The sequence below is a fragment of the Lagenorhynchus albirostris genome, chromosome 16 (assembly GCF_949774975.1).
Source record: "Lagenorhynchus albirostris chromosome 16, mLagAlb1.1, whole genome shotgun sequence".
NCBI lineage: Eukaryota > Metazoa > Chordata > Mammalia > Artiodactyla > Delphinidae > Lagenorhynchus > Lagenorhynchus albirostris.
The window spans coordinates 6743816-6760298 of NC_083110.1; the positions used below are offsets into that span (position 1 = coordinate 6743816).

Below are 16483 nucleotides of genomic sequence, written 5' to 3' on the forward strand. Positions count from 1 at the left end.
TTTTTTGTTTTAAATCTGTATGTCACACAGGGAAAGAAGCAAACTGCAGATCTGAAGTTTTTCAGCTCTGTCTCAGGTAAGACTCACGGATCTGGATCACTGGCCACAAATATGCCAAGGAGTTAAAAACTTTCAAAGCAAAGTCAGTTCTATTTAAACGATGTCAGAATGTCAGGAATTTTTTAAAAAATGATTGTAAAGATAATGAATGATCACAGATGGGTTGTATTTTATTACGTTTTTTAAATGGTGTATGCATTAATTTGAAAGGCCAAACTACCCATCAGAAGCAAGCTTTATTTATAAAACTATTTTTTAAGTATCAGAGTTGATAATCACAAAATCTGCAAAACTCATCGATGGGATTCTAAATAATTTTAATTTTCTCTTTTTTGCTTAATGGTATTTTCCACATATATTGCTTAGGCAATAAATGTAGACATGGTATTTAAAAAATAATAATTCCCTTAATTTCACTACCTCCATAAATAATTATCATTTTATGTATATGCATATTTTACCTAGTTGTAAATAAGTGGATGATATTTTTATTTTATTGATAAAATATTATAAGTATTTTTTCATGTCCCAACATGATCCTTTTAAACATTATTTTTTAATGGCTAATAATAGTACATCAACAAAATATAAAATAATTAATTTAACCTTGCCCCTGCTGTTGGATACTTGTGTTGTGTCCATTTTTTTCTCAGAAATATATTTAAAACTTTACTTTTTCTTTTTCAGAGAAATTAAAATCAATGGCTCTATCCTCTTCTCTATGACCACCCCAGTAAAAACAAACAAATGAACAAATACATAAATATTAAAAAAAAAAAATCTGACATGGAATGGGAATTTTTTGGTAGTTGTTAAACTAAAAATTAAATCCTAGGAAAAAATAAATAATAAAGATATTCAAAAGCATACAATGAGAAAAAAATATCTACACACACACACACACACACACACACACACACACACACACACGAACCTTGATTTAAGCAGGGTAGGCAGAGTTTTTAAATAAATCTGAACCACTTCCTGGGGCAAACACTGGTCATGATGGCTACATACATGAGTCTGAGCTGAAGTAATGTCGAGCTGTTGACAATGATGTGCTAATTCAACTCCTCTTTGGAGCACAGGATTAAATATATAGTTATACAATTTCCACTGAACAACTATATTGCCTTTCTGGATTAAACTGGAAATGTGACTTGCAATCTGCACACTACATAATCTGTCTTCTTCAAAAACAAAACTCTGATAAGCCTCTAAGGCATCCCATTTCCACAACAGGTCTTCAGATCCACTGCTGGGCAGGATCCCTTGAAATCTGTAAGAAGGACTGGATAAACCTGAGGAAGGTTCAGCATCGCATGCGTTTCCCTGCAGGGTCTCTTCTAATTTGGCTAGTTGATCTGAGTCAACGGTACAAATATTGCAAGCTGCTTTCTTAGTTTTTTGTGGTATCTCGGCTCCTCCTAACTGATCCAAAATAAGTTTGTTAAGAATATTTAATATATGCTGCCGACAGTTTTTCAGGGCTGGCGATTTAAAAGCATAGAGCAAAGGGATGATCACAGATTTGGGATCCATGCAACAGCATATGCCGATGTTCTGAACACCCGAGAGAATCTGGACGCACGTGCTGCTCAAGGAAGCCTGCTGCAGTAAGCGTAAACACTGGTGAGCACACACTGCAATGCAACAGCACCGCTCGGGGTAATACACGTCTCCATCTGCCGTCTCTTCAAACGGGTTTTTGGAAACTTGGTTTTTAAAAGCCGAAACCAGCAGACCTGAGAGATCTCTGTGGTGATGCATGAGGTGGGAATATTCACACCGTCTGTGCCTTTTTCTTGTACACATTGAATGATGAAGTTGCTCTGATTTCACTTTTTTGACAGTGCTCATTATTTTCATCACACTATTGATGAGGGCTTTCAAATGTTCTGAGGCCTCAGGAGGAACCCCATCTCTTACAACCAGCCACTCCATTTGAAGAACTGCTGTTTCAAGTAAATGAAATCCATGATGCTGAATGAATTCTTGAACCAGATCCATGGCTTGACTGAAGAAGAAAGGATTTGAAGCTGCACTTTGAAGACAACAGATCAGGATCTGTAAAACTCCCTCTAGGAGCTCAGGTAAAAGAAGCGCTCTATGGCGATACTTGGAAAACACAAAATCTTCCTGAACCTCTTGTAGTGTTTTCTTTTGTCTTGGTGCAAAAGCGTCGGGCTGCTTTTCTAGGCAAGTTCTAATTTTTAAAGCTGCTCTAAGTAATTCCGTTAAATTTTTTCTAAGACTTTCTGGCATCATCTCTGCCATACTAATATCTACTGACATAAGATGCAACACTGTTCGAAAAAGCATCCGTTGAATCAAAGCCACCGGTTCTTCAGTCCAACCTGCAGAAACCATCCGACTCTCCAAATTGTCGCTGAGATTACAGCAGTCCCCAAAACCCGCTAGGAACTCAGTCAGCGTGGGCACTACACTGGCAGCTAGAGCAGAATTATGATTCAAGGTAATGTCAAACTTACAAACTTTCTCTAATAAAGATAACAGAACACGACATAAGTCAAATGGAGAATTGTTCATGTGACTGATGATAGACAAGGCCGCTGGCTCACTTAAAATGTCAGTGTTTGACTCCTGTCTTGGAATCTTCTCTCTGGAATTTTCCAAAGCCATGGTATCAGGAGGGGTCTGTTCTTTGGTTGATAAGTGGTCAAGCTTAGCTGTAAGGTGGTCTTCTTTAGGAGACTGTGTTACAAAATGCTGCAGCGGATGGGACCTTCTATGCTTAGTCATTACTATACTTTTGTCATCTGAATTGACTTCTGAATCTGAGGTGGAGAGCTGCGTCTTTCTTGCATCTCTTACAGAATAGCGATGGGTAGTTTTACGCTGTCGTCTGCTTTGTTGAAAAACATTTACTTTTGAAGAAACCTGACTGGCTGGGGCACTTCCTTCTAAATATAATTTTTCCTGAGTAGATCTTTGAGAACTTGAGTTCTTTTCTTTGGTCAGGATTATATCAGCTGAGAACGGTAGATTAAAATCTAACAATATGAAGAAAGAAAATTTAGAATACCTTAATATGTTTTAAAACTCAGTTTGCATAGGTGATTACCCTCTTACTTATCATTCACTTTAGGAGTTTATCCTCAGTATATTTTTATTATGGGGCTGATTTCCTTTAGCCTTTTGTTATGTCTCTACTCCCCTTCCTCCCCTTATCACTTCACTTCCTTATCCCCGCTCATGTTAAGTACCAGGTGGCACTGGTTCAAAGGATACAAATTGATTCTGAAAACAACAAGGAGAACAGTGTTAGGAAAGTAGTACTGGTATTCAGCGCTACTATTCCTACCATTTTACAAATCTCCTCCGATAATGCCATTAATTAAGCCACAGGGGTGTATTATATTCTCAAAACAGTATTTAGTTTATAGCCCTGATATAACTTAGAAACTTTAAGATTTTCTAAAATTATTTTAAAATCATACAGTAGATACCAAATGTTCTCCAAGACTGAGGTTAAAAGAGTTATTCATTCACAATATCTACGGCATGTGCTACGCACTGAATTAGGCACAGGTACAGGCATTCCTGTTTCATCCTCAGTGCCTAGAACCTAGGGCTGCCGTGTGGTCACCACTCAATACCTATCTCTTAGGGAAATGAATAAATTTTCCATACTAATTAAAAAGATAATGAAATTGGTCTTTCCCTTTGCAATAACATGTAATAAGATCTATACAAAGATATAGTTACAATTCAGAATGAATAAATTAAAAAATCTGTAAATAAAAGACTTGTGCTTTAATTAAGGGAGATTAAAAGGAGTCTGACAAATTCCATGTATGCAAAAGATGCAGGCAATGAAGACAACTTCCCCAAAAGGACACAAATTAGATTTCTTAAGTGATTAACAATTTGTGAATTCTATAAATTAAAACAAGAGCAGAATCAGTGAATCAACAAATATGTAGGATAACAATACTACAAGAACTCAGGTAACTCCCTAAAAGAGAGCTCCATATCAGAAATACATTAAAAATGCACACATGGCATTAAAGTACAATTCAGGAGATTTTTCTTTTTTTTTTCAACCTGAGATATCCTTAAGCATCTCACAATTCGCATATTCCAGAAGTGGTCAAGGGGGAAAACTGTTAATCCCTCCACTGAAACATTTAAACTAAGTTTCATATACTTAATATGATATGTATACACATACTTTTATTTTTTTCTGAATCAGAAATTAAAAGTATGTAGTGTATGTAAAAGTATGTAAAGTAAGTGTAATAATTCTACCAAGTCCTGAAACAAAATATTACTCCAAATTTATCCTTTAAAAGCAACACTAGAAAAACTAAACTGCAAAAGTCATTGACGGAGTACTGGTAATGGAAAGCAGCCTTTAAAAGAAGCAAAGAATCTTTAATTTCCTTCTTCAAACTTTTCACTCTCCATTTCTCAAATGCTAGGCTACATATCCGTATTTACTCCTTTTGCTGAGTGTTCTGCTTCTTCATCTATTTTCTAATCATCATTACATTCAAGGAATCCCCTAAGAAGGACCATGGTTTCTGTATTATTAGAAGAAATAAAAATTATTTGCCTAAAGAATTTTTCCTATTAAGTATCATACTAATATATACCGTTCTGATTTTGAGCCGTATCAACCGTTACAGCAGAAGTAACTTTTCAATGGAACTTTTTTCCCCAGTGGAATTGTGGTAACACAGGTGATAAGATAAAGAAAAGAAACATACCTGTTGCCTTTTCTAGTTGAACAGGTATCTTCCATACCAGTGGAAGGAGTGATAGAAGAAGGGTAAGGAGTTCTTCTCTACATGTCAATGCCTGTATTAGAAATAAAAGAATCCTTCATGTTCCAAGATCATGAAATACATTAATTCCTAATATTCTGTCTTAAATTGAACCAAAAAATCCTTTTTCTTGAGAAGGAAGAATCAAGTTAACCTATTTTAAATCCAATTAAAGCTGCAATACTTTGCAACTTATAAACCCTGCCAATGACAGAAGAATGTAAGAGTATTTGACGGTATTTAGCACATTCTTGCTGATTTTTCCAAAACTAGCTGTTATTACCACCATGCACATTGTAAGAATTCCTTACCTATGAAAAAAAAATTTGCTAGGTGCAAATGAAAAGTTAAGCCCTATTAATTAGCAAACCAATAACATAAGTTACTAGAAAAGAAAGTCTTCATGCAGTTAAATTTAAAACTCAGAGAATGCAATTTTAAAAAGAGAAACTGACATTATTAATAAAATAATATATCTACAGAGAGAAAGACGTATTAGTGAAGGTCATCCAATAAATATTTATTGATTGCACACTAGGTCCACAGCATTTACTGTCTTACCCTTTCTGGAGGATATGGTCCAAGCCCTGCAGAAGGTCCCCTCATTTGGTCCACAGAATACATATACACAAAACAGTTAAAGAACAGAAGGCATGTAGTATGTGTACATACCCAGGTGTGGTACAGGCATTCAGTTTAGGAGTTAAGAAAAAGGAGCAATCATTATCAGTTAGAGGTGTGGAGGTGCTAGACCTGGAAACGTTGGGACATGGGTGGTCAAGGAATTAATGACAAATCAAGTTTAAATTCCTCACATCAGTCAGTGGGGAGGGGGACAGGGTGATACAATCAGATTTGCCGCTATATAGAGGATGGAATTGGCAGGGAGGGGAAGGGATTGATCAGTGTCAGAGACAGGGAAACAATACAGATGAGAGATAATAATGATCTGAAGCCCTCGGATAGTAAAATTGAAAAGGAGGAGACATACTTGAGAAACTGTAAGGGAGAACTGAAATGACTTGCAGTTGACTACCTGTGGGAGTCATCAGGGCAGAGGTTAAGGACATGGGTGAGATTTCCTAGGGAGAGTATCAGGAGGACAAGAGAATTCTACCCAGAGTGGAGCTCTGGAGAACAACGTTGAAAGAACTGTGGATGGTGGACCTGAAGAGCAGCCTGCAAAGGAGACTGAGAAGTAGCTTCCCCCAAAGAGAAGCAGAACAAGAAATATCAAGGGAAGAGAGCAGTTCAGGAAAGAAAGGTCAACCAGGTCAAGAGCTGCTGTTCTTTAATTGTGTAAGATGATGGCAGGAAAGTATTTAGCAAGTAGAGGGTCACTGGTGACCTTAACAAGCACAGTTTTAACGGAGTGATGAGGGTGCAGGTCAGATTACAATAGGCTAAAGAGTCGAAGGGAATGAGAAGGCAGAGACATAGATTCAGACTATCACTTTCTAGTGTCCTGGTTATGAAAAGCCTCAAAATTCTGCAAAAGTAAAATTTAAACTTCTCAGGCTTGGAAGAGCTTTCATGACACGATTCCTACTGACTTGTCCAGTTGTAGCTCCCATCACCACATCTGACCCTTCCCCACATGTCCAGCTATTAAGGGTTTCCTGAACACCATTGGTCTTTGCAAACATCTTCCTCACATACACTGCTCTTGCAATTCTCTCACCATCCTCCCATCTGCCAAATGCCAACTCATTCCTCGGGTCTTAATTCCTCTATGGGGAGACTTCTCTAATCCCCCCTAGGTCAAGCTGGGTTTCATGCCTCTAATTTAGTACAGCAACCAACTTGCTGAACGGTTAATGTCTGAATGCCCACTTTCCTCTTTCATTCATTCAACAAATACTTATTGAGCCCCTACTACGTGCCAGATGCTTTGGATGTAGTGGTGAACAAGGAAGACGATACTCACATCCTTACAAAGCTGACACTCTAGCAAGGGAGACAGAAAATAATGGGCACAGATAAGAAAATTCCAGACAGAATGCTGTGCAACGGAGAAAATTAAACAGGAGAGGGAGGACAGCGTGACGGAAAGGGGAACATTTAAACTGGCTAGTCAGGATGGGCCACCTGAGCAGCTACTTAACTGATGAGAAGGAAGAATCCATGCAAAGACAGGGAAGCAAAGGGCTCACAGGAAGTATAGAGGGCTGGGAATGGATTTGACTTTTCCATAGAAGAGCAGGCAGTCCAGTGTGGCTGAAGCATAGCAGGGGGAGGGCGCTAGGAGATAAGCCCGGAAGGTCAGCGAGGCGGACAGTGCCAGATCCAGCGTGGCCTTGGGGGTCATGTGAACGAGTCTGGATTTATCTCTAAATACGATGGGAAACTTCTCCAAACACACTTCCCAGGCCTCTCTCGGAGCATGAACTCCAGGGCTCAGGCTCTAGTCCTTAGCAATCACCTCCCTTTTCTGCCACTCGATGCCTAGTACATAGTCAGATATCCATAAACATTACCTGCATGAATGACTTTGAATTCTGGATGTGAAGTAAAAATTATATCAAAGGGCCCCATTTTTATGTGCTTTACTTCAGAATTAATCAGACTAAAGATGTCTATATAACATTCACACGTATAGCTTGTACTCTGTATGTATCTCAACATTTTTTAAGATGCCAGCAAAAGATACATAGTCTTTAAAAAAAAATGTAAACCAATTTCGGGCAGGTCATTCCTGCAGAGTCCTCCTAAGCTGAGTCTTTATCTTCAGCAGATGAACTAATAACTTTCTAACAGAGCTTGGTGAAACCTCAAGGGTGTGTGAAGAAGTGCTATAGACACGCTGCCCTTATAATTCAGCCCTTGTTTCCCCACAGTACACTGGCAAATCACCACTGCTGTATGAGCTGGCATTCCTGCCCCTGGCCTCTGCAACACACAGCCTGGAACTTCTCTCGCTCCTTCCCACTTAGCTCAGGGCTCAATATGCCAAATTAGGCAGTACGTGACACAAACAGATCCATTCCTTGGCTATTCCTAGACAGTCCAATCTACAGAAAGCATACTACTCCTCATTTAATACTTACACTTTTATGTTTCCCCCTGTGCAGGGAAAATGACTGTGTCATACATTTTTAAATTCCCCATACCAATAATAAACAGTGAAATCACTCTCATCCAGGTAGTAAGAAGCATATTGTAAGTACCTACCAGGTGCCAGGCACCATCCCTTTCACAATTCTATTGTTTTGACTGGATTTTATATTAAGTACCTATCCTAACCATCCAGAAGTAGTGGTGGCAGGATGGGACAGAAAGAGCAAGTTTACTGGGGGGAAAGGTTGAGATCCCAAACCAGAGGTGATGTTTAGGAAGCTACACAGGCAGGTGAGCACCAGATCAAGGACCTCAGGATGACATGCTAAGGAACATGGAATGAAGTTATTTTAATTGGTATTAATGGTATTACTTTAAATTTTGGCATGCTAATTAAATTTAATGCTCCAGACATAGCAGAAATATGTGTTATTTATTTATTCATTTATTCATTCATTCATTCATTTTGGCTGTGCTGCACAGCATGCAGGATCTTAGTTCCCCAACCAGGGATTGAACCTGCACCCCCTGCAGAGGAAGCACAGAGTCTTAACCACTGGACCACCAGGGAAGTCCCAAGTGCTATTTATTTAAGTCCTTTATTTCTTCTATCAGAATTTTATAATTATTTCTAAAATATGTATATCTATACACACATATGTGAACATATCTTCAATAGTACTGTAAACAGAATCTTTTTAAAATTTCCTAGCTATATAGCTTTAGTTAAAGGAAACAATATATTTGACTTATATTCCATAACTTTGCTGAACAGTTTTCGGATGATCTTTTGGATTTTTCTGTACACATCACTTTAAAAATTTTTATTTCTCCATCTTTCTCACATTAAGCTGTCATTACTTTCATACTCCACTTTACCATCGAATGTTTTTAAAACATGATGTCAAACAAAATAGTAATAAAGAGTTATTCTTATATTGATTCTATTACAAAGCTTCTGCCAATCTGAAGAATTAAAAATAATTTTGGTTTTTCTATACAAACAGCTCATACAACTCAACAACAAAAAAACAACCCAATCGAAAAATGGGCAGAAGAGCTAAACAGACATTTCTCCAAAGAAGACATACAGATGGCCCACAGGCACATGAAAGATGCTCAACATCACTAATCATTAGAGAAATGCAAATTAAAACTACAATGAGGTATCACCTCACACCCGTCAGAATGGCCATCATCAGAAAATCCACAAATAACAAATGCTGGAGAGGGTGTGGAGAAAAGGGAACCCTCCTGCACTGTTGGTGGGAATGTAAATTGGTGCAAGCCACTATGGAAAACAGTATGGAGGCTTGTCAAGAAACTAAAACTAGATTTGCCATATGATCCAGCAATCCCACTCCTGGGCATATATCCGGATAAAACTCTAATTCAAAAAGATACATGCACCCCTATGTTCACAGCAGCACTATTCACAACAGCCAAGACATGAAAACAACCTAAATGCCTATGGACAGATGAATGGATAAAGAAGATGTTGTACATATACATACAATGGAATACTACTCAGCCGAAAAGAATGAAATAATGTCATTTGCAGCAAGATGGATGGACCTAGAGATGATCATACTAAGTGAAGTAAGTCAGAAAGGGAAAGACAAATACCACAAATCCTTACATACAAATATGTAAGGATATCGCTTACATGTGGAATCTAAATTAGGACATAAATGAACGTATCTATGAAACAGAAACAGAGTCACAGACATAGAGAACAGACTTGTGGTTGCCAAGGGGGAGAGGCGGTGGGGAAGGGATAGATTGGGAGTTTGGGGTTAGCATATGCAAACTATTATACATAGAATGGATGAACAACAAGGTCCTACTGTATAGCCCAGGGAACTATATTCAATATCATATGATAAATCATAATGGAAAAGAATATGAAAAGGAATGTATATATGTATAACTGAATCACTTTGCTGTACAGCAGAAGTTAACACAACATTGTAAATCAACTACACTTCAATAAAATAAATTTTTTTTGGTTTTTCTACTCTTTGTATACGAAACCCTCTATTAATTTATTTTTAGAGTTTTTGTCAAGAAGAGATGAATTCTGTCAAATGTTACTCTGATGTCTCAGGATAATTGTATGTACTGTTTCTCCCATGATGTCAAACATCATGCTAATAGTTTTTCTTGCATTAGACCAGGAGTTGCAAACTCACTTTGTAAAGGTCCAGAATGTAAATATTTTAGGCTTTGTGAGTCATATATGGTCTGTGTTGCATATTCTTGTTTCTTTCACCAATGCTTTAAAAACACCAACTCTTCTTAGCTTGTGTGCTGCTCACAAACAGATCACTGACAGCAGGATTTGGCCTGTAGGCCATAGTTCACCCAACCAGCCCCCGTTCCCTGTCCTCCTCCTCTCCCATCAAAAATGGTTATTAGGGCTTCCCTGGTGGCGCAGTGGTTGAGAGTCCGCCTGCCGATGCAGGGGACACGTGTTCGTGACCCGGTCCGGGAGGATCCCACATGCTGCGGAGCGGCTGGGCCCATGAGCCATGGCCGCTGAGCCTGTGCGTCCGGAGCCTGTGCTCCGCAATGGGAGAGGCCACAGCAGTGAGAGGCCCGTGTACCGCAAAAAAAAAAAAAAAAAAAAAAAAAGGTTATTAAATGGCTGCAATACTCTTAGTTAAGACTCCAGGAAAACTTAAGGTGGTACCTAGTAGACCCTATTAGCTAGACAAAAGTACTACTAAGAACCTTGAGTGCGTTGTTCCACACAAGCCTTACATGCCCAAGGTAGAGAGAGGTCTGTATCAAAAACAATTATAGACGTGGCTTTGGGGGCATGGACTGAACTCCACTAAGGTTCAGAAGAAACTCACAATATTTTTAAAGAAGTTGTATTACTAAAAAATACACAGCTTGGACTAAAAGGGGCAGAGACAGATTAAAATAATGAGACTTCTGGGTGCCCACTTTTTTACAGGCAGGAGGCAGAATGAGAAAGCTGAAATTATGGGCTATGTATTCTGGAAAAGAGAGGACATCTCAGAGGGTGGAGCCAAGAGCCCTGGAGAACCAGAGACTAGGGAACCCCTCCTACGGAACAGAAACATACTTCCTGCTTCCAGAGCAAGGTGTGTGATGACGCACGCCTGGCTGCATTTCAGTGGATTCATGGCTGCTATGTGCCTCCTGTCACCTGCTTGCTGAATACAAGTGTGTAGTGTGGTTAACTTGTTCCTATCTCATCACTGTGTGCAGGGTGTGCGGGGGGCAGATTACTTGTCTTTTTATTCACAAGCCTCTCAATCAAGAAGAGCTGCAACCAAAGTGCTGCACTTGGAAGCCCCGAGGGCACCCGGAGTGACGCACATCGTGAGCTCAGGGACTTCGGGCCTATGCCACTGTGGAGCGTTACTTTGAGAGTTCTGGTAGGGAGGGGGTGTGGGAGGGACGCTAATAATCGTGGCCAGAGGGGAGACTACGTAGATAAAACGTGGCCACAAGTCATTTCCTCCCATCAAGTGCTGGACTCTATGTTCCCATCTCTTAAACCTGCGCCGGCCTTGTGACTTGCTTTGACCAACAGAATGTGGCAGAAGTGAGATTATGTGACTTCCTGCAGCTTCCCCCTCACCCTCTTAGAATGCTTCCACCTATGGAAAGAAGCTGAGGCTAGCCTCCTGAAAGACGAGAGGCCGCGTGGGTGAGAACTGACGAGGCGGCCTTGGCCAACGGCCCCATCCGACAGCCCTCAGTCTTCTGCCAACCAACTGCACATTCGGATGTAAGCCCCGCCGACACCACAGGAGCAGAGCCTGTGATCCCAGCTGAGCCTGTCTGAACTGCCCCAGAATCATGAGCAAATAAGTCATTGTTTTATGCCACTAAGTTTTTGGAATGTGGTTTGTTACACAGCAATCAACTGATGTACTCATTGCTCCTATCTAGTAGCCTGGGTGCAAAGGGAGATAATGCAGTGGATTATCTACTGCTGTCCAGTGGCTAACATTTCCACTGCAATCATACTCCCACTCCTCCAAGAAGTAGGAATGCCAGCACCCCCTACACTCCCCCTCACCCCTGCCAGACCAACCACACACACATAAATCCTGGCATGTGTGTAAACAGAATCTGTGGAACGAGATGTAGTAAGTTAAAGTTTATTTATTATTACCTTTACTAAATTTAACGTTTGCATTATTCTCCAACAGAAGCAATTCTTGCTAATAGTATTATCAATGACTGACTTGTCCAATCTGAAGAATACTTTTCATTGCCTATTCTCTTACTTAAAAACCTCCCCAATATTTTCAGAATAAAATTAAGACTCCTTACTACGGTAGACAAGGCTTGCCATCACATGGTCTATGCCTTCCAGTCTCCCGACTAGCCAACCCCCCACATGCACCCTTTGCTCTAACCCTACTAACTGATCTTTCTCCAACCCTCAGTGTGTTTGCATTTGCAGTTCCCTTGGTCTAATGCCTCCTCCCCCTTTACAGTGCCAATCCCTATTTAAACATGTCAATTTCTCTAAGAAGCATTTCCTGAGGACTCTCTCCTTTACACTCCCCAAATACTTTCACACTGTTTTGTCACCATTAAAAAAATACGTATCTGTCCATCCCTTCAAAAGCTATGAGCTCCCGGTAAAGACAGACTCTGCTCTTGTATTTCTGCATCTAGCAGAGATGCTAGCACATAGTAGGTACATAATGGTCTGCTGAATAAACCAGTGAATGAACTGTGTAGCCACAGTTTTAAAAGTCTGATTATTTTCCAATTATACTTATTTTATGTATTATTATGATAGGCCATTTATGTAGTGCTATATATTAAAGTGACAATGCTACAGGAATGTAAGAAGAATAAAGTACTCTCTTACACATAAAATAGCTATTTTTTAAATTACATTTTGTCCATAAATGTACAGCCTCTTTCAGTAAAACTTCATACTTTACTCAGCAAAATAAGTAACAACTTTATAGAACATCCATAGAATGTGAATAGGTATGGAAATTATACACACTGGAAATTTTAAAAGTATATTTATAACACATGGTTGTGTATATTAGCTCTTTTTTGGTATATTGTATTGGTAATAAATCATGTAATTTTCTACCGATTACATTAGAATTAAGCTATATATATGTTCATAATTAGGGTACAGAAAAAATTAGAAACCATTATTATCTAATATTACATGGAAACAAATCATTTTTATGTTGGAAGAGATCTTTTAAGTCATCCAACTAGATGTATTTATGTTACTGATGAGGATACTGAGATTTGGAGCAATTAAGTCACTAAAGCCACCCATCTAGTTGATATTGGTACCAAGATTAAAAAATCAAGGATAAGTCCATAAGAGAATGGACTTGAGGATATGGGGAGGGGGAAGGGTAAGCTGGGACAAAGTGAGAGTGGCATGGACATATATACACTACCAAACGTAAAATAGATAGCTAGTGGGAAGCAGCCGCATAGCACAGGGAGATCAGCTCGGCGCTTTGTGACCGCCTAGAGGGGTGGGATAGGGAGTGTGGGAGGGAGGGAGATGCAAGAGGGAAGAGATATGGGAACATATGTATATGCATAACTGATTCACTTTGTTATAAAGCAGAAACTAACACACCATTGTAAAGCAACTATACTCCAATAAAGATGTTAAAAAAAATCAAGGATAATTGTTACTTTTTAGGCTGGGCAGTTTTCAAGTTTACAAGTTTTCAAAAAACTTGTAAAGGTCTCAGTATAGGTCCACTCTAACTTTAACCATTAAAAAGGTTACGTTTTTGCTACTTAAGCAGAGCATTTTTTCCCTAAGAATAAGTAGATTAACATGTCTGTATATAATAAATTATGACCAAATGGGGTTTATCCCAGGAATGCAAAGTTGCTTCAACATTTAGAAACCATCAATGTAATTCACCTACATTAATAGGAAGATAATATGATAGTCTGAATAGACACAGAAAAGGCATTTGACAAAATCCAACATCCATTCAGGATAGAAACTCTCAACAAGCTGGAAATAAAAGAGAACTTCCTCATTGTGATAAAAGGCATCTAGGAAAAATCTAGACCTGACATCAGATTTAATGGTGAGATACTGAACCTTTTTCCCTAAGGTCGACACAAGGCAGGATATGAAATTATCCTTTAAAAAAAAGAAGTGAAATTATCATTATTTACAGATGACATGATTGTTTACACAGAAAATCCTAAGGAAACCACAGAAAAACTTTAAGATGGATAAATAAATTTAACAAAAGCATAAGACACAAGGTCAATGTATAAAAATCAACTGTATTTCTATGAGCAATAAACAGAAAAATAAAAATTTTAAATGCCATTTATAATGTCATAAAAAAGAATAAACTATTTAGAATAAACTTACCCCAAAAAATATAAGACCGCTACACTAAAACTGCAAAATACTGCAGAGAAATTTGAGAAGACTCAAACGGAGATTTATACCATGCTCATGGATTAAGAAACTCAGGATTGTTAAGATGTAAGATGTCAATTCTCTCCTAATTGATTTCTGGATTCAACAACATCACAAGTGAAATCAGAGCAGGCCCTTTGTAGAAATAATAAGTTGATTCTAAAATGTATATGGAAATACAAAGGATCTAGAATGTTCTTCAAACATTCTTGAAAAAGAAGTACAAATTGGAGAACTTACACCATGTAATTTCTAGACTTACTATAAAAGCTATAGTAATCAAGACAGTATGGTATTAGTGAAAGAACAGGTGACAGGTAAGGAGTAGAATAGAGAGTCTAGAAATAAACCATAAATATATGGTCAACTGATTTTTAACCAAGGTGGCAAGGTTTTTCAGTGGGGGAAAGAACAGACTTTTAAGAAGAAATGTTGCTGGAACAACTGGGTAACTATAAAGGAGAAAGGGGCAGAAATGAATCGTAACTCCTACCTCACACCATACACAAATATTAATTCAAAATGGATCACAGACCTAAAAGTAAAAATAATAACAAAAAAGCCCCTAGGGGGGAAAACATCAGAGAATATCTTTGCAGCTTTGGACTTGCAAGACCAAGATTTCTTAGACAAGATACAAAAAGCACTATTCACACAGGAAAAAAATTTTGCTTTTCGAAAGACATTGTTAAGAAATGAAAAGGTGGGACTTTCCTGGTGCTCCAGTGGTTAAGACCGTGCTTCCACTGCAGGGAGCATGGGTTCCATTCCTAGTCAGGGAACTAAGATCTTGCATGCAGAAAGAAATGAAAAGGCAAGCCACAAAGAAAGTATTTGCAATTTAACAAAGATTTTTATCCAGAATACTTTAAGAATTACAGCAACTGGATAACAAACGAATAACCTGACTTTAAAAATGGGCACAAAACTTGAACAGACATTCACAAAAGAAGATATACAGATGGCCAATAAGCACATAAAAAATGCTCAACATCATTAGTTGTCAGAGAAATGCAAATTAAAACTGCAGTGAGATACTACTTCATATTCACTTAGAATGGCTGATACTAAAAAGACTGGCAGTGTCAAATATTAGAGAGGATGTAAAACAACTGGAATTCTCATACACTGCTGGTGAGAATGAAAAGTGGTACAACCACTTGGAAAAACAGTTTGGCAATTTCTTATAAAGTTAAATACCTACCCTTTGCCCAGAAATCATATGCCTAGATATTTACCCAGGAGAAATGAAAATATATTCACACAAAGACATCTATAAGAATATTCACAGCAGTTTTATTCAAAATAGCCAAATGTAAACAACCCAAAAGGTTAAACAACAGGTGAATAGTTAAAGAAATTATGGTATATCCATACAACAAAATACTAACCAGAAACAAAAAGTAGTGAACTACCGATTCAATCAACATGGATGAATCTCCGAGATACAAGAGTACATACTGCGTGATTACATTTACGTGAAGTACTAGAACAAGCAACACTACACTTAGATGTTAAAAGTCAGAACAGTGGTTATCTTGCAGTGGGGGAAGGAGAGTGGCTGACTGAAAAGGAGTATGACAAAACTTTCTAGGGTGGTGGAAATGTTCTAACCATTGACCTGGGTGGTGGTTACAGAGGTGTATATATTTGTCAAAACTTATCCAACAATACACTTAACATCTGTGCATTTACTATATGTAAATTTTATATCAGTAAAAAGTCTGCTTAATTCTGTATATTAAATATCTGTTAATAAAGCAAAAGTATTGCATAGAAGGACAAGGGCTTAAACTGCCTCCTCTCTAGAGTATCCAAGAAGTGTTCCAACTCATGAGAAGCACAGATACAAAAGTTAAAGTTCCATGTGGAATCTAGAAAAATGGTACAGATGAACCAGTTTGCAAGGCAGAAACAGAGACACAGATGTAAGAGAACAAACGTATGGACACCAAGGGGGGAAGTGGGGGTGGGATGAACTGGGAGATTGGGACTGACATATATATACTAGTATGTATAAAATAGATAACTAATGAGAATCTGCTCTATAGCACAGGGAACTCTACTTCACTTTGCTGTACAACAGAAACTAACACAACATTGTAAAACAACTATACCCCAATTAAAACAAAAAAGCTAAAGT

The 16483-nt window shown here is 38.3% G+C and overlaps 1 protein-coding gene across 1 annotated transcript in view; it reads right to left on the bottom strand.

Moving 5' to 3' along the window:
- LYST (lysosomal trafficking regulator) overlaps positions 1-16483 on the bottom strand; it is a 177325-nt gene that overhangs the window by 129889 nt on the left and 30953 nt on the right. The window contains exons 4-5 of the mRNA XM_060126030.1: positions 4794-4884; positions 995-3074 (exon numbers count right to left, since the gene is read on the bottom strand). Of these exons, the coding sequence (XP_059982013.1) occupies positions 995-3074; positions 4794-4884 (2171 nt within the window). The remainder of the gene's footprint in view (positions 1-994; positions 3075-4793; positions 4885-16483) is intronic.